The sequence below is a fragment of the Miniopterus schreibersii genome (assembly GCF_964146895.1).
Source record: "Miniopterus schreibersii genome assembly, chromosome: 6".
Lineage (NCBI taxonomy): Eukaryota > Metazoa > Chordata > Mammalia > Chiroptera > Miniopteridae > Miniopterus > Miniopterus schreibersii.
In genome coordinates this window covers 78246136-78271610 of record NC_138107.1, presented here as the reverse complement: position 1 = coordinate 78271610, position 25475 = coordinate 78246136, and the positions used below count along the sequence as shown (strand labels likewise).

The following is a 25475-nucleotide window of genomic DNA, read 5'->3' as shown; positions in this document are numbered from 1 at the left end:
ACATCCTAAACCTGCTCTCTATAAATTCCCATACTGACATGAAATACAAGCATTTTTAATCCAAAAAATACAACATGCACCATAAAGTGGCCCCAAAATGAGAAACCACAGGCAAGAATGGAGTGAACCTTCACTTTCATATGTTGCTGGAGGCAGAAATTGGTTCAATCATTTGGGAAAGTAGATTGGCAATATGACAAGAGTCATTACTATGTGCATATTGTGTGAAACAAGAATTTCAGGTTTGGGAATATATCCTAAGAAAATAATCCAGAAAAAAGCTACAAACACAAAACTTTTCATTATAACATTATTTATGATTCATAAAAATTGAAACCAACTTAAATACCTAACACCTGGAAAATATTTAGGTTCACTAAGGTATGGCTACACTAGAGACCATTATGTAACTTTGAAAAATTATTGTAATAATGACTACATAGCAATGTGAAGAAATAGGAATGACATATATATCTAAGTGAATATAAGTATATAGAATAAAAACCTATATACTCTATTAAAACTGTGTGAAAGGTGAATATGCAAAAAAGAAATAATGCAAAATGAAAATATTTGTGTTACAGTGGTAAAATTATGACCAACTTTTTGTTCTTGATATTACAAAATCTATAATACAATATTATTTGCATAATTAAAAATTATACTTTTAAGAAAGGATTGCCAAATGAAATCAAGATCATTTATCATTGAACAAATTACTACTTTTCAAGAACAGCATTGCAAATATGTTTAGAAGCTTACTTCTATTATCTGTAACAATCATAAAACTTTTCCTTATGTTTTACTTCAGTAAAATCTCTGAAGCTACATTTATTTATAAATTGTAATACATGACACCATAGTTACTGAGTGAGAGAGTCCATGTGTTTAAGCTACACCCTAGGTTTGTTAGGAATCATAAATCATCAAGTTCTCAAGTTGTCAAATTTCTACATAAGAGAGAAGCACAAACACTGGGAGAATCTGGCAGTATTCAGCACAAAAAGGTAAAGTAATAAGCTACATTTTAAATGCTATCTCAGCAATCAACACATGCCAATTCTTTCCCCTTCATACAAAAATCTTTCCATCTCTTGTTCTGAATAATTTAGGCAGTATTAAGACAGGGAAATAGATAACCCCTTAGCTGACAACAATATTAAAGCATAAAGTATAATGGTGTTGATTAATTTTCTTACAACTTCAAGTATGTCATGTAATTGAAATTAGGTCTAGCTCTTGAGAAAAGACTGCTGCTTACTTTTTTGTAGGCTTTTACCTTTATTAAAGATTCAACTATTTAAAGTAGAAATATTACCAAAACGTAATATATTTTCAAACATGAATAAGTAAAAAGGGATTAAATAGAGATGAAAAGGAACATTCATACCAAAGGACATATTATCTTTGGGTATATTTCATTCATCCAACATTCAACAAATATTTCTTGGGCATCTAGAGTACCAGGTGTAGTAAAAGAGACAACAGAAAATAAGTAATTATATTAGAAGATGACAAATGCTAGAGAAAAAGAAAAATGTAGAACAGTGTCAGAGAGATTAAGGATGCTGGGAAGGGGGTTACAATTAAATAAAGAAATGTGGGTAGCATTCATTGGGAAGGTGCCATGGAGGAAATATTTGAAAACACTGGACTTAATCATGTGGATATCAGGGAAAGAGAATTCTAGACATAGAAGGCACCGTGGAGCTATGATTGAAGGCACACCAAGAGGCCAGAGTGGCTGAAACCAGGGTGTAAGAGAGGAAATAGTAATAGTGAGGGGAGCAGATCATGGAGGTAGGTCAGATCATGTAGTGTCTGAAAAACCATGAGGACTGTGGCTTTTATTCTGAATTAGACAGAGAACCACCAAAGACTTCTGATTTACTTGAATGGGAAAACTCTGGCCGTTGTGCTAAAAAACACACACAAACTGATCACGGTAGCTATGAAGAATTTGTCATAGGTAGTAGGTAGTCAAATTCAGATTCTGTACTTTGAACATAGAACCAATAAGATTTCCTAACAAACTGAATATGAGAGGGAGACAATGTTGAAATAATTATTGTTTTTTACCTAACAATTGGAATAGAATTCTACCCATGGAAATGGGGATGACTGGGTAAAAGAAGTTTTAGGGGCAAGTTCAGGAATTCGGTATGGACATATTAATATTAAGTTGGAGGTGCCTATTAGGTTTCCATGTAGAGATGACATGTAAATAGATATAAATTTCGGAGTGGTTGGCATATAGATGGCTTAGAAAAAACCAGGGGACCAGACAAGTTCAAAAAAGAACAGGAGGAGAGCAGTTGGCACGGCCTGACCCCCGGCGCATCCCAATTTTAGGCGGCTGAGGGGAAAGGGGGGAACCAGCAAAGGAGACTGAGCAGGAGCTACCAGTGAGGTGAGAGTCCGGGCTGGTGTAGTGGCCTAAAAGTCAAGTAAAGAGACAGAACATAAGAGTCAGTGAGTCAACAGGAAAGGGGGGACCAAAAAGAAACCACTAATCACAACCCAGCCAGCACGAAGCTAACAAGGAGACATCGCAGGTCACAATGAGGGGCATGTGGGTGAGCGTGGGGCTCGGATGGTTTACTGACTTGAGCAGAAAGGCTTTCGTTACAGTAGAAGTGCTGGCTCACGGATGCCAAAACATACACGTGACCTTCTTCCCTCCTGATGCAAGCAGGTCTGGCTATCTCACTTGCAAACCCTGTGCGAAGTGAAATCACAGGGCCCCTGGTCCAACAGTGCTCAGAATTTCAAGATGCTGGCGGCAGAGCAGAAGGCCGAGCGCAGGGCCCTTCTAAGGGCAAAGCCTGAGTGACCGTGACTGCATGGGACACACCCATGAAGCTGGCCCTAGATGCAAGGCCTCTGAGCTAGAGCAACAGAAGTGTCGCTGCTACGGCAGGCTTCCTTAGCTTTTGGGTTCACAAAAGCACTGCTTCTCGAAGCACGCAAGCAATACATAAATAAATAAATGAGACCACCATAAGGAGAATCTGTTAAAATGTAATTGGCTTTCTCTTCCAACTTGCTTTCAAAGCTAAATCAGCATATATGGATCTGAAATCATTATAATATGACAGTAAAAAAAAAAAAAAGGGGCAGAAGAGTCATTAAATTTGATAGCACTAATAAAACCACATGAAAAAGAGAATGAAAACAGGCTTACTTTTCATCAGTATGCAGATGAAATGTTTTAAAAAATCTCCCTTCGTAGTGCTTTAGAAGTTTTGGTCAATGTCCCTAAATGAACATATAATGTATAAATTTATTTTGGTTCCATCCCATTGACATAAAAAATGATGCCTCAATCAGAATACTAAATACGATGCTAAAACTAAGGCATCCTCCAGTTTCTCAGGGTGATAAAGAAGTATTCTTCCCTACATATTTAAAATGCATGCACACATGAATGTATTTCTTTACCCAGCAAGTATATTCAGTATTCACTACTGTAAAGTATGGTACTAGGTGCTGAACTTGTATTTTCTTTCTCTTTCAGTCTTGTTCTATATATAATGGAAAAGGGAAATGAGCAATACCTCTTCCTCTACTGCATACTCCAAGTCATACCAGGGCTCACTTGGAGGATTTTCCTAACAGAAGTTATGGTAAAAATCTGTAGTGAATTCTTATTCCACGGTCTCTCTCTAGCTCAAAGGCTACTTGCTCTACGGAGTGCAACCCAATCTTCCCAAGTACAAATAACCATGATTCACCTGTGCCTGCTTGGCCTGTGTTCATGCTCACATTACAGTGCTTTTGATATCTACTGTCGTTACTTCTTTCCAAACTTTTCTCTGCTGCTAGAGGGTGACATCTGTGACAGCAAAAACAGTCACAAACTGATGCATGCCCAGTACCTAGCAAAGTGTCTGGCAAATATCAGGTGTAACATAGAAGTTTCCTGAATAAAGAAATAAACTGCTAGATAAATGACATTGTCTCTGGGCTAAATAAGTCCAGAGGCAGTTGATCAGCAATGGGCTGAATAAAGGGGTGGACTATACCTCTTGGTTTTACAGACCTCTATCTCTTGACTACATTTGTGGTCCACTGTTAATTTCACCACCAGCGGGTGACAGCTCTTCAGCTGCCTTGATTCTCCCTCTAGACTTGGATAAACCCTTTGGGGTGAGGTTCCACATATACCTATCAGGTTTAGGTGACAGGCTAGACTGCACACAACTGAATGGAGTGTGGCAGGTACAGAACTGCTGCTTCTCTTTACTAACAGACTGTATGGGGCTGAGCATTTGATGTTTGATAAGAAGGAAGTCAACATAGATGGAAAAGTAGAAGGGGAACCTGGAAATTAATTTGAAGCAATTTTAGCAAAAAGCCAATTTCCCACATAGTTAGCCTTGTAACACAGCAAGACCTTGAAATGACAGGTTTGTAGGAGGAATCTCAGATTGCTTTACCAGGGAAAACACACAAACACACACACACACACGCACGCACACACAGAAAATTTTATTGTGGAGTGTTGCTGTTTTAAAGAAAATGTTCACATTTGTTATTTTAATGAGTAAGTTTGCTTATCTCTCTTGGCAATTCAGTTTAAGGCCCTAATATAATCTTACATAATGAGATTTGAATATAGGAATTACAGTGCACTAAGGAAACAACAGAGCAGTCCTGAGGGAATGGACAAACACACAAGAAATTTTACATTTTCAATTATTCTAGGCGGTTTCCTTTTTACAATCAAACATGCCTCTTATCGGAGAAAGCGTGTTAAATCTCTGGTAACCGCCCCCACGTAACTTACTATTTACATTGGTATGAAAGTGAAGTAAAAGCTGTATAGCAAGACCTGCACCTGCAATTTTATCCAAACTTCAAGTATCTGACTGAAGCAAATCCATAACATCACACATGAACGCTACACACGTTGTAGGCACTTTCCAAGTAATTGTTGATTGAATGACAATATCACACTCTCAAAAGTGAACCTGTGTATAAGTGACGCTGATTTCTATAAAAGTTTTAAAATACTAAAATTTTAAGTCATTATATATAAAATTCAACTACCCATTTATTCCAAAATAGCCATTAATATTATATATTTTAAAGTAGTAATTTATTTTTACATTCAAGGGAATTAAATATGTACTCAGATGAGAAAAAAATGACTGTGTTATTTACAAACTAACATTTGTAAGGACTGGAAGGTGACCACTGTCTAATTTAACAGGTTAATCCTAGATGGTGAGGTGAAGTTACTTCTCCTGGGCTGTACTAGATGGTAAATAACAGGTATTAGTACCCTTTTATTTAATTAAAATAACTCATTTAGCCTTAGTTTTATACAAAACAAAAATGATCAGAACTGTCCTGACAGCCCAGCTGGTGTGGCTCAGCGGTTGAGCGTCGACCTAGGATCCAGGAGATCGAGGTTCAATTCCCGGTCAGGGCACACGCCTGGGTTGCGGGCTCGATCCCCAGTCGGGGGCGTGCAGGAGGCAGCCGATCAATGACTCTTTCATCATTGATGTTTCTATCTCTCTCTCCCTCTCCTTTCCTCTCTCTGAAATCAATAAAAATATCATTAAAAAAACAAACAAACAAAAAAACTGTCCCGACAGATTCACTGCTTACTGAGAGTTTCCCGTGTGCCAGGCCCCATGCCGAACACTTGACTGTCAGGGCCCTTTGACTTACTATTATTATTATTTAATGAGTCTGCCTAAGTGTACATTTTGTTAAATATTAAACCAAGTATTTATTATTGTTGTTGCTGAAAACCTATAATGTTCTGAGTCACTGGTTAAGACATCCAAGAAAGTATAAGCATTTAATTAAGGATTCAAAATACAGTGATGCTTCATAATATCAGTCCCTGAGACACATTACAGAAGGAAATGATGCCATCACTCATTTCAATGTGTAACAGACTGTGAGGCTAGGCTCTGCTAGGGGCTTTCTGCTTACTCACCACCCAGGACAGCTACAGCTTTTTACTCCATACACAATGACATCACTGGACATTTTAATGTAAAGCTTAAGTGCTTATTCATGTAGTCTCCACACAGGTGGTTTTTAGATGCCTCTATGGATGTGTATTTGTCTTTCCACAGCTGAACGACATATTGCTTTTTAAATTCATCTCTAAAAACTTGTGTGCAATGACATTCAAGGCTTGCATTTATGTGACTATATTTCCCAGAATAATTAGCAAATCAGTGTTAAATGTCTTTGTCTCCTTAAAAAAAAAAATCATCTCGTAATCTGTAAACATTCTGATTTAGCATTAACTTCTCTAAATATTACTGTGTGGTTCAAAATAAAGTAATTCCGATTCAGACAGCTACCTGTTAAATGGATGAACTCTTTGCCATTCTACTGAAGACCAACTGCTCCACTTGTAACTGGACCCACCCGTCACTGTTCCCGGATGGTACCCTCCCCCCGGCATCACTGACTTTTCATTTCACTTGTTACCATGGGACATATTATGTATTTATTGTTTGTTTATTGTCTGTCTCCCTTACTACTCAAAATGAGGCAAGAACTTTGTTCATTGTTGCTCCACCACTGACTGACAGTGCCTACTGCACACTGGGCACTCAATAAGTCCTTGCTGAATGAAAGAACCAACATTGTCATCACAATCATAATTGGTATTGTCTTTATTAACTAAATGCCTGGGTCTAAAGGGTCGAAGGATACCAAATGCATACAGTGCTCTAAGATAGACGGAAACAGCATCAAACAGGGTGACCTTGCTGGGGGCGGGGGTTGGCGTGGAAAATAGCTAGACTTACTGGAAATGCTGAGATGCACCTTACTTGCTAAAGCCAGACTACAGTAGTCATTTCATACCTTAAGATTGCGGTTTTAATAAAAAGTAAGACTTAAGTCCATTCTGTTTTCTTACTGCCACAAGTCCTTATTTTTTTTTACCTTATTTATTATAAATTTTGTTAAGTCTTTATGACTCTATGGCTTTTGAATTTAAGATTAACTTGTAGTACAAAAAATTTCCCCAATATAATATATTAATATCTTAAAACTATTGGAAAGTTAGATAAATTTCATAATTACTTAAAAACAATATTATGCTTTAGATATCTGTAATTTTTTTAAAAAAAAGTTTAGTTAAATATGAAAAGAATAATTAATTTGAAACAAATGGAAGCAATGGATATAATTTAAAATAAGTGCCTAAATACTGAAATTTAGAAGTGGGGGCTGTGATAATTGGTTCAACTGACATTTATCTAGAATTTTATTCTCATTATTTACTTCACCAAAATAAAAATTAATTTAAAAACTACCCACCATATGCTGTCAACTTACTTTACAATGATCGTACTGGAGCTGTAAGGCCGGAACATCCCCCCCAATAGGCATTTGGTTTTTGATCTCTTCATCTTTCACATTCAGCCACTTGATCAGCTCTTCCAAGGACATCAGCAACCTGTTCCACTTCTCAGCACTGGCCTCCAGATGGGCCCTGTTGAGAGAATGCTGATCACATTTAGATGTTTGAGTTGCATCCAAAAAATTACATATTTTCTTTTAGCCTAATAATTTTGTACGACCGACTGATGTTCATGTCCAAGAAAGAGGCTGACTCTTTGTAAAAAATAAAACTAATAATAAAATTATAGTTATTACAGTACTATCGAATATATTATTTCCCTGTGAGAAAGTTATTTTGAATTCAAAGGGTATGTTGGTACTATCTATCAAAACTTAAAATGTACAGCTCCACACCACAAAAGCATAAACATGAGACTTTCAAGAAGAATGTCCATAATAAAATGTAAAATTATAAAAACAAGTTTCAGTAGTTTATGTGTAGTATATATGCATATTCAGAATAACATTTTCTCATTTCATCTATTAACATGAAGAGAGGGATAGAGCAGAAAGAAATTATATGTATAAACAATGTTTAGAAAGATATATACCAGCTGTGGTTACACTGAGAACACAGTAAACACTTATTTTTTATGTGTTTTTGTACTAACTGAGTATTTACAACAGGCAATATTATTTTTCTTTCCAAAAAAAACTACTTAATTTTTAGAAAAGGAAATTACCAATGTCCTGATTTCTTTTGCAACCAAATAAATTACTGAAAGCAGAACATCACCAACAATAACATCGAAAAGTTGGAAAACGATAAGGCATTTCTTGGACAGAATGCTATTTGGCTTAAGGCTGACCGACATCCAGTGACAAATGTCCACTGTAAATAGAAACAATTGAGCAGAAATCACTGACTGCAGTACTTTATAGTCTGATGTAAAAGTAAGTCTTTGTTTCAATAATAATTTCTGTTTTTCACACAGAAAAGTACACTCAGATACTTAAATTATGAACTTCATAGTCTGGAAACCATGTTTAAGAAATACATCTTTATATGATGAAGACTCCAATAACAGCCAAGGCTTTTGAGAATAGCAATGCAAACAAAAGAACAATTCGTTAGTTGTTCCTGTAAGGGCCTTGGAGAAATCCCACTTATCCAGTCTCCAGCCCATACCACATGGGCTGGATTTGAAACGAAAGATCCATCGGAAACAACTGCAGAGACTCAAGAAATCAGCATTTACTCGATCCTACTTCACCCCAGTGGGCAGACTGAATGTGGACTTAAGCTCTAAACTGTATGAAATGGAATTACCTTGGCCTTTCAGATCAAAGGGGCAAGGCTACAGAGACAGACATGAGCCTTGTTATGCAATAGTTTGCAAAGACTAAAGACATGATGAGAAAAGATTTGGGGCAACTCCTGGTGCAAGAAACCTCTGTTGATCAGGCTTCATACCCTCTCAGACAACAATTCCCACCTTGACATTGGTATTAGGAGTCCCACTTCCACAAAGCTGCTCTTTTACTGAGTGATACCAGGCATGGCCACTACTGTCCCTCAGGCCTACCAGTGATTTTTTTCCTTTTTTTTGGACATCTGATCTACTTGAGGCTGTCTCATAACTCAGCTCTAAATAATTCAAACACATATTTCCCCATTGATCACATTAGGTGGTACTCCCAGAAACAGAGCAACAATATCTTAAGTCTTTGTTTAGAAATTCATAATGTTTTCAGAACTATAAATCATTAATCTCTAGTTCATCTGCAATTCAAAAAATAATAACCACAGTCTATCAGCCAATATTCTAGGTTAAAAGAAAAATCATGGAGTTCTGCATATCTCTAAAATAGCATGAACCAGCTATTCAGTCACATACAAAAGGCCAATTGTCCTGTAATCTATTTCCAGTTCCATTGTCATCTGGCTAATAGAAAAGAAATTAAAATTCTATGTTTTATTCAAAGGAGCTAGGTATAAAAGAATAAAAAATAATTTTTAAATACAAAAAGAAGTTTGAGGTATTTTACAATTCTTTGACAATTACGTGATTAAAAATTTTATTCTCTTGCACTTAGTCTTTTCTATTCATTCTACAGATGCTAAAATTGACCTCATTTTACAAAACTGTTCCTTTCTTTGAGTCGCCTCTTTTTTATAGTTGTCTTTTTAAAAATTATTTTTCAATTATAGTTGACATACATTATTATATTAGTTTCAGATGTAAAACATAGTGATTAGACATTTATACACCTGACAAAAGTGGTCACCCTGACAGGTCTAGGACTCATCCGACACCATATATAATATTTACAATACTATTGACTATATTCCCTATGCTGTATAAAATTGTTCTTTAATGAGATTCCAATTCTGCTCAAGCACCAGCTTTTCTGTGTTCATATTGATTAATTTTAGGCCAAATATGTAATTACCTATCCCTGATAAACAATGATTTTACTCCTCACAGAGCAGAACTAATTTCAATTATATTAACTAGAAACTCTCTCTGACAGTTAAAAAACGATTCTGCCAATAAGTATGTTTGACTGACCTGATGCAATTCCTTTCCAGTATTTTTAAATGCAAATTTTTTAAAAAGACCGCTAGAAATCAGAGTGGAAATCAGAGGTCTTTAGTAGATCAGGAAGTGCTGGAGTTTCTCTGTATGAAACACTTATGCATATCCCCTGCCTCTTAGTTTAGACTTGGCCCTGCATCTTCAATGTCTGTAGCTTCGCTCTGTAATCAATAACAAAGCAGGCATTCCTTTTATTTCCAGTTACACACTCATTGTTTTTGGAGAGCATGCAAATGTCTTTTTCAATGCAATTAACTCTTTTGACTAAATAGAAATAATGAAATCTACCATTGAAATCTAAGGCACTCAGCACCTGAAGAACTATTTATAAAGATGAAGACAATACTTTTATAAAAGAGATACTGAAGTGACTCTGAAATTTAAAAAAAGATGACATGATATATGTACTTTCCTGCATCTTTCTTTTTCCATAGTATAAAGCAACCTGATCTGGCAGAATCTCTGCCTGGAAATCTGTCTTGGTTACCCTCCAATAGGCTATAACTGTGTCTAGTGGATTACTACCATATGCCCAATTAAATGCGTGCTTCCTTAGTAGCCTTCAGTGTTCTAGTTTCGATTTAATTCTTTCATCTTTCAAGATGAAAGCTTTTTCTTGGGCAATGGGTTGAATGCTCTGCAAGAAGAAACCTTAAATGTGTGTATGGTGTTAATTATACTTTCTCAGTTTGACTCTAAACATTTTAAAGCTTACATTTCCCATAGACTTTAGAACCAGTCATCAATCATGTTTCCAGAATCTTCACTTAAAACATTTCTTCATTCGACACATACCCGTGGCCCACTGACATCATGGATAATTGACTCGTTATCTGAACTCTCACCTGCTTCAGTTCATTCTTTGGGCACTTGACACGGGCAAAATAATAAATACCTTCATTGAATGTGTTACCAACCTAGGATGATGTCTACTGAACAATATGCTTTCTAAAATTCTCTCTTTGGGGGTTGAATCATATATTTTACAACTGTCTAAACATTTTTAAGTGACAAATTACTTATAAAAATATGCAAAAAGTTTTTAGAAGGTGAAGATTCATAAAAATGATAATTATTTAACTATAGTAGAATGTCTCCTGCCATTTATTTTTAAAATTTGTTTTATTTTTCAAATGCAGATGACATGCGATATTATATTAGTTTCAGATGTCTAGCATAGTGGTTAGACATTTATATGAAGTGACCCCCCCCATAAGTCTAGTACCCATCTGATACTATACACAGTTATTATAATATTATTGACTGTATTCCCTATGCTATACTTTATGTCCAAGAAATAAAGAAAGAGGGAGAGAGCAAGAGAGAAAGTGAGAGAGAGAGAGAAAGAAAGGATGGAAGGATGGAAGAAACGGTGTATTATTTATTTTAAATCACCAGATGCCTCTACCTTCCAGTGCTTTTTCAAATAAGTTTTTAGTGCTTCTCCCAGTGTACAGATATGAAAAAGTAAAGAAATTTTGTGAGTAAGAAGGGAAATTTATTAAAATAAAACTTTTTTTTCATTTATTCAATACAAACAAACATTTATGGAGCAACCACTCTGACATTGGGTACTACACTGCTTCAGAGATAGAAAGTTCTGGGGTGAAGTCAGGGAAAATACTCTGAAGCAGGAAACCTATCAACAACTCCAAGAGGGGAAAATGGCTCAGAGAAGGAAGGAACTTGCTCAGGAAGCCATGGTGAGAATTTAGAATCCAATCTAAAGTCCAAGCTCTTTCCACTACATTGCTTCCATCACAGGCAGCCCTTAAGAGAGCGCATAGAAACTACCCAGAAATGTTTGTAGACATTTGGGAAGCAGGTCTACCAAAGAACAGAATGACCCAAAGGTAAGAGGCACAAAGACATACTATCCCCTACTGTGCAAGGACTTTAGAATTAGATGTCCAATTCTCACTACAAATCAAATTTAGTTTTAGTGTATGTTGACACTCATAGATTATAAGTTAAAGATATAATAAAAGAAAATACCTTTGTTAGTACAAGAATAACCAGCAACATTAAAAGAGGATTACTCCTGCTTCTAGAAAGAGAATGAAGGCCCATTAGGAGAAAAAAGTGAAGTCCTCAGAATTCAGCCTGTGCAGAAGAAACACTAAAGCTGGGCTTCCAATACGGTAGCCACCGGCACCATGTGGCTATTTCAATTAAATTTCAGTTAATTAAAATAAATGCAATTTGAAATTCAGTTCATCAGTTGCACTAGCTACATTTCTAGGGCTCGCCATGCCACACGTGGCTAGTGGCTGCCGTACTGAATGGTGCTGACAGAGGACATTAGCATCACTGTAGAAGGTTGCACGGCAGAGCACTGAATCAGAGCAAGAAAGAAAGGAGCTCAGCAGAGCCTTCCTCTACCAGATCTGGGAAAAGGAAATTTTAGTAGTTTTACAACATGCTTAGCAAAATCAACTACCTAAGGTTAAAAGTGGAGTCAGTGACATTGTAAAATGTGATAACATTCAATGTAATGATGATGTTAAAGGTTAATCTTCTCTAACGGCTTTTTAAAAGGTGTCCTGAATTTCTAAGAGGCTCATAAAAGAATAGGATGATAGAATTTTGTCTTTGAACTCTGTTTTCATTAGATTTGACGATTCCACTGGCCTTTGAAACCATATGTTAATAAGGACTTATATTAAACATCACTAAACTGATAAGTGGATATTTAATTAACACAATCCTAAATTAAATAAATGTCATATAAAAATTTAAGCCATGTCATTCCCATTATTGAATTTATTAGTATATTTCCAATTCACATTTTCCCAGGGAGAAAAAAATATTGTTAAAATTCCTAAGAGCGTATCTTCTAACTAAGTTTCAAGTCATTAGCTATCTCTTCTTACGCTGTTCCAAGTATAATATACAATACTATGTATTGTGTTTTGATCACAAAAGAATATTTGGGACCTTGGTTTTTAGTATTTAAAAAGTTTAATCATACTCATCCAAAAAGACTACAAAATAAAGTTTAAGATATTAACCAAGGTATTGAGCCAAATACTATTACATAGTTCAGTGACCACACCATGGTCAAAGGAGGTAATGTCTCTAAAGCACTTAGTGCAGGTTTGGCACATGAATGTTCAATAAATATTAATTGTTATTATGATCTCTGGCAGATATTCTCTCTTAAAAATGATGATACATTAGAGCAAATGGCCCCTGCTTGAGAATATTAACGTTATCGCAATTAAAACACAGTTGGAAATTGAGAACCCACAGAAGGGGCATTCATCAGATGGCCTCACTCTCAGAAAAATTAAGCAAGACCACCCACAGAGGGGGAGTTTGGGGAGCAGTTTGGGAGCTAACGAGGAGTCAAAATCTTTTCAAAATAGGCATGGTGGTGAACATGATAGAAAATCATTCAGAATCACACACCAATTCTAAGCAGAAAGGAGCAAACTAGAGTAAAGAAATGTTATTCTTTTTCACTTTCTAGTGTAACACTAAGTAGACCAGAATTAAGAGCAGGGGGAAAAAGAGGGTGCGGTCATCAGAGTGTCAGAGATCTGAAAAGCAGACAGAAAATTCAAGTGGGGGGGAGGAAATTCAAGATGTGTGTTTTTTAAAAAATCTAGTTGTAATATGTTAGGTGAATTATATATACAGGACAACACTATCAAGTTAGATAATAGTATAGAGATGGTCCTGGTATATAGTAAGGTAACGAAAGAAGGTACCCTCTTCAGAAGATCCAAAACTTTAATGTGATGGAGAGTTGATTTATCAATGACATTGTAAGCAATTCGTATTTGATACAACAGAGGGCTCTTCTCTACCTAACATGGCAAATCAGTGGCATTCGGATGCAGGTGGCCAGGTGGAACGTAGTAAAATAAAACGTGTGCTCTTTTTCCTGGAGATCAGTCATCTCAGGGATGCCAGGATGACATGGGGCATTAGCTGAGTCTCAGGTAGGGCCAAGTCTCTGGGACGTGGAAACAGAATGGGGTAAAGGCTTTTCTTTTTTAAAAATAAATCTTTATTGATTTCAGAGAGAGGAAGGGAGAGGGAGAGAGAGAGAAACATCAATGCTGAGAGAGTCACTGATCTGCTGTGTCCTGTATGCCCCTGACTGGGGATCGAGCCCGCAACCTGGGCATGTGCCCTGACCGGGAATCAAACCGAGATCTCCTGGCTACTAGGTCGATGCTCAACCGCTGAACCACACCAGCCAGGCAGGATAAAGACTTCATCTCTTTTAGAGATAAAGTAAAAACTGAAACTTGGAAGTGAAAATATAAAAAGTTATCAACATGGATATCGACATCAAGAATGACAACTGAAGGAAAGATGAAGGAGGGGGACGTCAGATGCTCGAATCAGTGAGGAAAGTAGAGGAGGGCCCTGCAGACAGGAGGAAGCAGGGATTAGCTGGTGCGAGCGTAGACTAATGGATGCTCCACTTCTAAGGAGAAGCTGGGCGCAGATGGCGAAGCAACGCTTTACCAGCTGCGTGGCAGGGCTCCTGTTCAGCCAGCATGCCAGGGTGCCACAGCAGAAGTCTACGGTTGCCATTCTGATTGTTTGGTGTCCATACCAGTTGTTAAATATGCAGATTATTCCCACAGTCTGCCAGGTGAGGAAAATGGGCAAGTTAAACTTAAATTTAATTAAATTTAAGAAAACCGGGCAATTAAGGGGAAAGCCAGCTTTCAATTATAAAGAAAAGTGGTGTTAGAGCTTATGGAAATATTAAAGGCACAGGGGACTTTGTTCAGAAGAGAAGCCAGTGTTAAGGGTAGACTTTAAAGGAATGAGAGGGAAAAACAGAGACGCAGAAATTCAGTGTGCTTAACAGGCATCATTTTCAGTAAGGACTGAAGGGGGCAGGTGGCTGGGAGACCGGCTGTCTCTGCGTATTTGCCAATGAGAACAGTCCCTGCCACAGGTAGGGGTTTTCTCACTAAGCACCTCCCGGCCTCTTCCCCGCCCCTTTACTCTCTCAGTCCCTGTGGAGGTGGAGGGAGGGGTCTGATCTGTAATCTGGGGATCACTGATGTGCTTAGCTCAGCCCACCCTTACCTCCTGATAACAGGTGTGCAGATGCTGAGTTCTCCCTATTCTTCCATGCAGGGCGCCCCACTCCAGAGACCACCTTGACCAGTGACTGCTGGTGATTTCTGCCTCATTCTGGGGTGCAGTGAACAGCCCCATTTAGCTCTTACTCTAAGCTCTAGCCTCCAAGCTCAGTAACTCACATGGCACTGTTATTCTCTCTTGGCCATACTTTTGGTTCGTATTTGTTCAGGATGCAGTCTTCTTGGGGACCTTCTCAGAATTTCCCAGTATTAGTGAATAAAGACAGAAAAAGATGGAGTAGAGAGAATTTCTATGTCCTTTGAACTGCTCAGTGCCAAACAGAATGGTAATCAATGGGACCAATAATAGGCTAAGCAACCTCCCCACAGTGCCACGGCTGCTAGGTGGCAAAGCCAGGTTTAAACCCAGGCAGTCTAGCTCGGGAGTATAACATGAAACACTGTCCTCTACCGCTTCTCTCTGAGGTGTGCTTCCTACATGAGGGTCCACTACTGAGAATAATAAACCATTTTATCTTTTATAAATGTCTACGTAATGATGAATATGTTCATAAAATTTATCTTGTCCACTTTTTGAAGATAAAAATGAAGACTACATTACTCATTACTTTGAACATACTTTATCTGTATGAAAGCAGAGAAAGGTCAATAGAGATATAGATGTAGCCTGCCAGCTGTTACACACTTACGATAGTGTTATGGGTAATAATACAGTTATAGCAATGTGTTCTCTCTCTCCCCTTCCCTTCAGGGTAGTTACTTGAGAAAAAGAGACTGTGCTCACTCAGTTCTGTTTCCAGTGCCTCACTTCCCACTGACTCTTTAGTCCCCTGCAATCAGATTTTTGCCTCAATCACAAAATGACCTGGCAAAGAGTCATCAAAGCCCATCTACTTACAGCTGGACTCTGCAGCCCTGATCTTACTCGACTTCTTCAAGCAGCCGAGCCCCCCTTTCTGAAACTCCCTCCTCTTGGCTCATGACAACACCCTCCAGGTTGTCTTCCTTCAAGGATGGACACTTCTCGGGTTCTTCGCTGGCTCCCCTTTCCTTCCCCTATTCCTTAGGCATCGGGTTTTCCTGGGATTCTGTACTGAGCCCTCTTCTGTTTTCCACCCTCTTGCCTACTCACAACGCCTACCTGCCTCCTCTACCTGGATACTCCCCACCCACCATCTGTTTGGCCTACAGCTCTCTTCTGAAGGTATCTCCATCCAATGGTGGCTGGCTATTTGTTTCTAGATGGTCCACCAGTGCCTCAACAACATGAATTAAGTATCTATTCAGTCTCTCTTTTCTTTCCTGGAGACTGAAAGGATCTCGTAACAAGTCTCCCCGTCTTCAGAACTGTGCTCATCTAATGCATCCTCATAATTGTGTGGGAGGGGTCGTGACAAACTCAAATCTACTTATGTCTCCTAAAAGTGTTCAAATTCCATTAGCGATGGAATGGAGCATGGTGCACACAGGTGTTCCAGGGTTTATGTCTTACCTCTCTCTCTCCCTTTTTCTCTAGCCACAATCTTTCCTCTCTACACCAACAGCAAATTCTGTTCTTAACCAGGCTGAACTTTTTAACTGCTCCATGAAAGCACAGTGCTACTTCAAGCTTCCTGCTGATAAGCCCTTCTCCAGTCCTCTCCCAGTCCATAGGAGAAATAACACACATCTTTCAAGGCTCGACTTAAGAAATCGCCTCTTTTGTGAAGCCTTTGACGACTGTCTGAAAAAAAACATTAACCTTCCTCCTTTGGGTCCATCTTAATCTGGACAGAACTGTGAATCCCCTATGGGCAGGGGTTATATCTTATTTAAGATTAGAAGTGCCTTAAATATAGAAATGAGTTCTTACTAAATGCTTGAATAAATGCCTGAATCTCCAGAGGCGGGTAATAAAGGTAAAAATTGTTTTAATTCATCATCACATTAATCACACATTTTACTGGAATGTGAGCTCTACTGTGAGGCAGAAGTCCACTGACAAAGCTTATTCTCCCAACAACATTAAGTTATGCATGAGATAATAATCCAAATGAAGTTTATAATGTAATTTCTTTCTGGAGTAGAAAAAAATGTGAATTGATAGGCTTGGGCAATAACAGCCATGGAAGGCCAAAGATGATTTCTTTTGTCTGTAGCTTTCTATTTGACCTGTATGTACAGATGCAGCCTTCCTTAAGTTCTCTTTCCTAAAGAACTCATCCGCAAGACTCCCAAAATTCCACCACCATGTGCACAACTGTCACCGGGGCCACCCCTGTGACTATTAGCTCATTAGACTAGATGTCGGTTTCCCTAGAACCTCAGTGAATGTCACTGTATTAACATTGAAAACCTTTTCACTAATTTGTATTTATGGGGAACAGAAAAGTGCAACCAAATGGGATCTGGCCAGTTGAAAACTCACATCTTCAACAAGCATAAGTATATTCTCTCACTCTACAATAGTCCATAATTTCCCTCTTATTAAAAAATAGTTGGGTGACACTGACATGGTTTTCAATGAGATCCTTACACAGAGGCTTTCATAGTCATGCTACATGTTATATTTAAGTATAACAAGAAGTGCAAATCTCCCTCTATAAACCCCAGAAAAACAAACACCTTTGGACATTTCTTGAGAAAAAAATGTTTTCAAAAATTAATTCACAATAATAATCACTGAAGATTTCCACTCTCTATAAACAAGTTCTATGAAATCCAGAAACCAACTGAAGCAAATCCACTGAGACCCTTTATGTAAAAACTTAAAATCAACTACATGCTACACTGAACGGGTTTTATGTAGATTAAGGAACTATCAGATTATTCTATTCAATCTTCACAGCAATCACATAAATTAAATATTTTTATTCTGTAAATTAAAAAAACTAAGGCTCAGAGAGACTAAGTGACTTGCTCAAGATCGGTGAGTAAAGTTAAAAAGTCAAATTCAGGATCATTTGGTTTAAGGTTGCACATTTTTCAATATGTCATATAGTTTATGAATTTAAAAAAAAAACAACTCACCCAGGTGCAAGATCTCGATCTTTCCCCAACATTTTCTTTTGAATCTTTGCTCAGCAACATGATCTCAGTTTTCTCTAAACTTACATTCACCATCTATTAAATATAATCCTAAAGAATTCTTGGCTCCCAATAATATTAATAATTGTCACAGCAGGTAATTTCCCGAGGCCTTTTCCTAGTCAGCATTCTGATCCTCAGACTCCTCCTTACTTAATTTCACTCTCTCCAAATGCAGATGTGAATCATCAGTTTTCCAATTTAGTGTCCATAAGCAATATTTAATTTCTATAAAATATCTTCAAATTGGATATACAAATAGCATGATGAGGCAAAACCTGTTCATTGCCAAGAGTCCAAAAGATCTAGACTTGAACCCTGGCTTAGCACTTATTAGCTCAAATTCTTGGTAAGTTTCTCACATTCATTGAGCCTCTGTTTCCTCATGTTAAGAAAGAATTTTACTACTCACTTTACTAGAATGTTCTAAATATTAAATAAAGTAATGTTTGCAAGGATTCTAATACAGTACTTGGTCAAGGTAAACAAAAATCATCAGGTGTGGGTAACATTATTAGTAGTATTAGGTTGAATAAATGCAAATTTGTAAATAGTCAAGAACAGATGGCAGGTGGCACTGGACATTAATGGAGCTAAAAGTAGAACTTTAGGAAAATAGTCTTTGCATTTAAATCTTAGGGAATTTCTGGGGAAGTAGCATGGTGATGGGGCTTCTTGTTCTCTGACATACAAGATTCATAAAACCCCCTCCCCCATTAGTTTTATTCTGATATTGACGATTCTGACCTGATGCTAGCAGATTTTGCTTTCAAGTCGTTCCATCTTTGGTTCATATCATCGAGTCGATGCTGAAGCATAGTAGCCTCTTCAGAATTTCCCAGAGCTTTTACCATCTTCTGCCTGTTTCCATCAATACTTTTAAATATGTCATTGTGGGCATCAATTTCTGCCTGGATGTCCTAAAGAGGGAAACAAGACAGTGCAAATGTTAGGCATTAGTGTCAACGTTACTTGGGATTGCTAGACCAAGTTCTATCTTTTTATATTCCACAGGTGAGGGGTTTTTTAAAAGCAAAATATTTAATTTCACCTTAAAGGATAACAAATTCAAGTGTTTCCACAATTCTTGCATTAAAAATAATTATCTTTAAATCTTCGATACATTGATTCCCCAGTTCTCAAAAATAAAATGTATTAGAATCTGAATTTCATGTATCAGCTAGTCAGTTTCAATCAAATTCTTTCTCTCCTTTACACATGAGTAAAACTCCCCTCAAAATTGAAGGTTGCTAGATATCACATCATTTTAGTTGCTATTTTTTTACATTGAGACAAATTTAATAATTGTTCATTCTTTCAATCTAATAAAGTTTATTTCTAAAATTTTTAAAGAACACTTTCATAAAAATGTCCTCATTAGAAAATAAACACTCATGGCAAATTAATACTTCTCCTATTAAATAGGAAAATATTTTGCTTATTTATATAAAGTAAATTTTAGCATAGTAAAAGTAAAATAATAATTATTATAAATTAATAATAAAAATTGGTTCAGACTTTGAAGAAGCATTTTGGCAATATGTATCAAGAGCCTTAAAACTGTTAAAATTGTGTATCCTAGGAAGCTTTATTAATAAACACGTTTATCACATTGATCATTTTTAAAGTAAGAAAGTGGAAGCAATCAAGTAATTCCACTTCTGGGAATATATCCAAAGGAAATGAAAACACTAACTCAAAAAGATATCTGTACCCCCATGTTCATAGCAGCATTATCTGCACTTGCCATGACACAGATAAAACCTAGGTGTCCATTGGCGGATGAACTGATACAGTAGTTGTGAAATATACATACAAGTAATGTTATTCAGTCATTAAAAAAAGAAGAAGAAGAAGAAATCCCATCATTTGTGGCAACATGATGGACCCTGAAGGCGTTATGTTAAGTGAAATAAGTCAGCAGAGAAAGACACATACTGTACGATCTCATGTGGAAGCACAAACTAACTCATGGAAAAAGAAATCAGACTTTTTCGATTAGCAGAGGTAAAAAGTAGGACAAGGAGAAATTGGAGGCACAAAGTTCCAGTTATAAGACAAGTACTAGGGATGCAATACACAATGTAATGACTACAGTTAACACTGTGTGTGACACATAGAAAAGTTGAGAGTAAATCCTAACAGTTCTCATCACAAGGAGAAAACCTGTCCTTTCTCTTCCTTGTATTGTATCTATATGAGAAGATAGATGTTAGCTTAACCAACTGTGGTCATATATTTGTAAATCAAACCATCACACTGTACACCTTAAACTTACACAAAGATGTATGTCAATTATTCCTCAATAAAACTGAAAACAAGTGGAAACAATTATAACACATAATATCAAATTTAAAAATGGAGGTTACAGAACTATATATTATGTTAATGTTAAAGTAGGTTTAAATCAGCACATGTACCTCACATCACTGCATACACATACATGAAAAAACAGTGAGCAATAAACCAAAATACTGTCATCTCTGTATAAGAGGATCGACGGTGATTTTAGTTTTCTTCGTTACCCTTCTCTGAGTTTCCAAGTCTCTACAAAAAAATGAGTTTCTTTTTGTAACTAGATAAGCATTAGAATTTAAAAATTTAAAATACAGAGGGTCTTTTCATTTTTTAACAGTCTCCCGTTATAAGGCTGTTGACGTCTGTACTAATTTGGCGATCACCGTTTCTTCCTGAGTAAAAAGGAAGCAACCTAGTTGTAGCTCATGTGACAGCTGCCAATCGCAACACGAGCGTGAACTTACAGACAGAACAGGCACCAGACGGGGCCGTGACGGGGGGGGGGGCGGGTAAGTCCCCACCGCACGGCCTGGTGACTTACTGCAAAATATATTTCAGGTAATGAATCTGAATTAGTAAAGAGGGAACAAACCCTTAAACACTGTAGTTTTATTGCCCTTCTTATATTTGGTTTTCCTTCATAAGCCTAATTCTTCTAAAGTTTCTCTAGTTCTAAAGGAGCATGACAAAAATTTTAATTTAGAAATTATTTGAATATTCAGAATGCTTTTATTAATTTGGAACTCAACCCTGATAAGCACCCTGTGTCATCCATCGAGAACAGAGGCTTAGGGACCAGCATCTGGGTGATGGTTCTTCCAGCAGCTGCAGAGCCACGCTGACCAGGGGATGCATGGAAAGGCCTCTGCACCTCATTATCTGTCCAATCAGCATGGTAGGAAGGCACCGCTTGCATAAGGTTAAGGGGCAGAACAGCTTAATTACAGTTTCTGAGGAGATCTGTGACATCTAATATGTCACTAATTGGATCACATTTGTGAGGTGGGAGAGATGAACACCAAGTCTGATAGACAGCTTCTGCAAATTTATGCTACACATTTGCAAAGCCCTTGGTCTCTGGGGTTACCTGACTCTAATGACCAAGCCAAATCAGGTTCACCTGTAGAGGGTGATCTGGGTACACCCAGAATTAGGGTTAACCACTGAACAGAAACTGAGAGTATTGATTCTTCTGTATTTCACTAGCAAATATCTCAAGAGCTCCTAAAGGTAGAAAATCATCGTAATATTTCTTCTGTGTCCTTCACAGTCTCTGAGTCTAATATAAAATAGATACGAAGAGAAAAACACAGAGAGGTAGACAGATAAATAGAAAGATAAACAGATGACAGACAGATGGGTTGATGGATGTATAAATGCATGAATGAATGTATGGATAAGCTCATCTTGACTGACTGGCATATTAGCCACTCTAGTGCCATGAAAAATCAGATAATTAAAGAGTTATAAGGGAATGTAGTAATCCTTTTGTTTAATCTCTTCATTTAAAAAATTTAACATGGGAAATCTAAAATTATTTAGAAGCCTGTACTGCAAAGTCTTGCCTAAGCATTTTGGGAGAAATTCAGAATTAAACACAATTAATGCATCATGCTCCTTCAGAGATCACTATGCAATGATTCACTGGTTTTAAAATCAAGACACCAACATGAGAGGCTGTCCGATTATGGCCCTGATGTGGCATCAAATTCTAAAATAATGTTCCATGAAAGAGGGTTTACTCTCACTGCGCAGCTGGGAGACTTGCCCCAGTAACGCTTACCTCTGTCCCCCGAAAGGCTTTCTGAACATTACACAGCACAGGATGGTTGCTGATAATTCGTTATGGGAATGGGATCCATCCAGAATCACAAAGCGATGCTCTTCCGAGCATTTAACATAAGCAAGTTACGTGCACAGAGGGGCCACAGCAAGGTATTCAAGCGGTTAAACTAACACTTGAAAACAGAAGAAATATTTTAAAGCTTCACTTGCGAGGCTTGCAACCCACTTTCAAACAATGTAAACAGAATATGGAAGGTTAAGAAAAGCCAGGGGTTTAGAATAAAAGAACTACATATTTTTCTGTAAGTCAAAACACCATCAAAAGCCTAAAATGTGCCCTTTCAGAAGAATCTTCCGGACGACGGTTACAAAACCTCATATCGGCACATAATCAACGATTAGTCTTTCTGTATACAACATCCAGTACTCAGGACAAAACAAATTCACAAATAAACAAAAACATTTATTTATTTACTTAATTCCTTAATCATTGATATTTGAATACCAATTTTGCCCTTAACTGGGCATTTCTTTAATGATACAACCCACAGAGATAATATAGGCAAACACTTTATAATGTATATCACATACATTTCATTTCATTACAATGTTCTCTAACCAAGTAGTGGCCCTAACTATGGAAGCAAAAATATTTCTTTAGATTATGATAAACAGGACTATTTGAACCCTCTGATAGGAAACAGATTTAGAAAAGTACCACCAGGAAGTCTTCAGCAACTAAATTGGTGCTAGAATGGATTCATCTTCTCTGGGCCTCGTTGACATAATTTTGGTTTATTTTTGCACAGCATGTTTACCTAACCCTACATGGACACGGCAATGTTTTCCCTGAAGGAGTCCTGCCCCTTTTCCTGAAGGTGAGTAAGTGAGGTCAGCAACAACTTCCCTACTGTACCCCAAGGCACAGGCTAGATCAACAATGTTGACCATTCAGGGAAAGCAGATCCACTGTTCCTTTCAGAGTGAAACTGGACTTCAAAGACAGTCAGGATTGATGATCAGGAGCTCGGCAGGATTACAACCAGAGGTTTAGGTTTTGAAAACCAGGAATCATAACGTTTACAAAAAAAATAGGTATTATCTAAAAAATAATACAACCAGATAATATCATCAGGGGTCATTACTGATATGTAAATATGCTTTGAGACAGTTTGTAAGGCATCTGGTGAGTTATTGCAGTTAATTAGTCTATTCATAATTTAATTTATTGACTTCAATGAATTATTCAATTAATAATTGATAGACTACATATTCTTTCAACAATTAGTCTCAGAGGTTTTAACTGCTCTATTAATAATTATGAAATCACCACTTGGTCTGCAGCAGCATTTACTAAGTAAGAAATCAATGCCAGTAATGTTTTTTCCCATTTTCTGTGATTATAAATAGATGTTAGATAATAGAATAGAAAAAAAGTTAAATTACTAAGTGGAACAAGTTTACAATTAACTGCACTTTCAAGATAATTTGAACAAGACAACTTGCAATGACAAAGAATCAATAAATAAACAAACGACATTTTAAATTCCAGTGTAGCAAACACTGCTATTGACAAAAATATTTTTCACAGAAAAAAGTTCCAAATTCTTGACTCTATACCAATTGCTACTAAAACACACAAACATCCTAGTGAATTAAAATAACAGTGGCTTTCCTTCCAAGATGCACTTTATATAAGCAGGTCTAATCTGCATACGAACACAAGTTTCTTAAAAGCAGTTGTTAAACGTTACCTATGGCCAAACTATTGCCCCACCTTAATTATCAAAACCAGATAGTATAATCAAAACTGAACAGGCCTGAAAACCTAGTCAGGGATTTTGCATATTAAATGTTTGAATTGACAATCCTGGGGCACCCAACTCCTCAACTGTGTAAAAACAGTTCTTACTGTCCAGAAAGCTCTCGATTTTTCCCCCAACACACACACACACACACACACACACACCCCCAAACACAATCTCAGTTATTTTAATATTTTAAAGTCATGTTTTAAAGGTAATTTCTTCAGGAAAGACTTCACCATACCCCAATTAAATTAGGGCTGCCTACTGTTCTATAGCTCCTTCTACTTTGCTGAATCACATCCTTGGACTGGAACACTTTCTTGTTTAATGTCTGTGTCCTGGCACTAGGCTGGAAGCTCCATGAGGGGAAGCCTCCCTGTTCTCCGCTCCAACCCTGAACTCAGCCCAGTGCCTGCTACAAGCACCTTATGAATATTTACTAAACATTGAATGAAGGAATGGGCCTTGAAATTGAAAGTTTACTGTGTCTTCAAGGACACACTTGTTTTAAAATTAGATACTGCAAATTGAGCAGTAAAATATAGCTTCAAATTCTAATTTTAAGTTAGTCATTGTAAAGGAGGTAAGTGCCATAAAGGAAATTTGGCACTGACTGGCTTCTCTCCCTGTGGTCACTATGGGAAGCATCTTTTCACAAAAAGAGTGGTATTCAGATTCAGACCCGTGTGCGCACACACCCTTAAAGAACTACCATTATCATTTATCATCTAGTAGCAGAACTACATAAATTAATAAAAGGCAACGGTCACTCAAAATGTCACTGAGCTAAAATTGCCCATGACTCTATCTTCTTTGACTGCTAAATAAATGGGACTGTACACAATGCCAATGGCTGAAGTAGGACAGTATATCAACGGCCGCCGAAGCCATCAGATACTCCCTTTATGAAGCAGTTTCAAGCAGAAACTTAATTCATTAAAGTCGGATGGCAATAAAACCAACTCAGGCTGGATTTCAGAGAGGCGTGTTGGTGACCAGCTTCCTGTGTCAAGTCAACTTTGAGTCTGAACTCTTCAGACACAGTCGCCTGAATACACTGTCCAGATGCTCACCCCCCATCACTGAGGTAGGTGATTAGGACCCGGTTGTTGGCAGGTGCTTGTCACAAGGTCATCCTCTTCTGGTGAGAAGTTCATCTCAGCCTCCCTTTAGGACCACTCTGGGTACATGTGGTTCCTATTAATTGAGGTTTCCTGATCCTTGGTGAGCTGTCACCTTGAGGAAACAGTAGAGAACATTCCTGACTCCTGGATCCCAAGGACTCCCAGCACTGCCTTTCTTGGTCCTAGGAGATTAGGAATGAGAACCAAGTGCAACTTATCCTTCCTGTCTATGCTACCAAATCACAACCCATGCATCACACGTTTTGGGACTAGATGACCAAATATAGATCTCAACCATTTGCCAAACATTCATTTATGAACAAATACCCAAAATCAATCACAGCACCACTGGATTTCTCGAAAACTCAATAATATCAACCATAATTTACCTCA

At 37.4% G+C, this 25475-nt stretch overlaps 1 protein-coding gene across 6 annotated transcripts in view; it reads right to left on the bottom strand.

Annotated features, from left to right (window-relative positions):
• UTRN (utrophin) overlaps positions 1 to 25475 on the bottom strand; it is a 398636-nt gene that overhangs the window by 110371 nt on the left and 262790 nt on the right. For all 6 annotated transcript variants that reach the window (XM_081141495.1, XM_081141496.1, XM_081141497.1 and 3 more), the window contains 2 exons: positions 18815 to 18987; positions 7321 to 7477 (listed from right to left, as the gene is read on the bottom strand). In XM_081141495.1, the coding sequence (XP_080997621.1) occupies positions 7321 to 7477; positions 18815 to 18987 (330 nt within the window). The remainder of the gene's footprint in view (positions 1 to 7320; positions 7478 to 18814; positions 18988 to 25475) is intronic.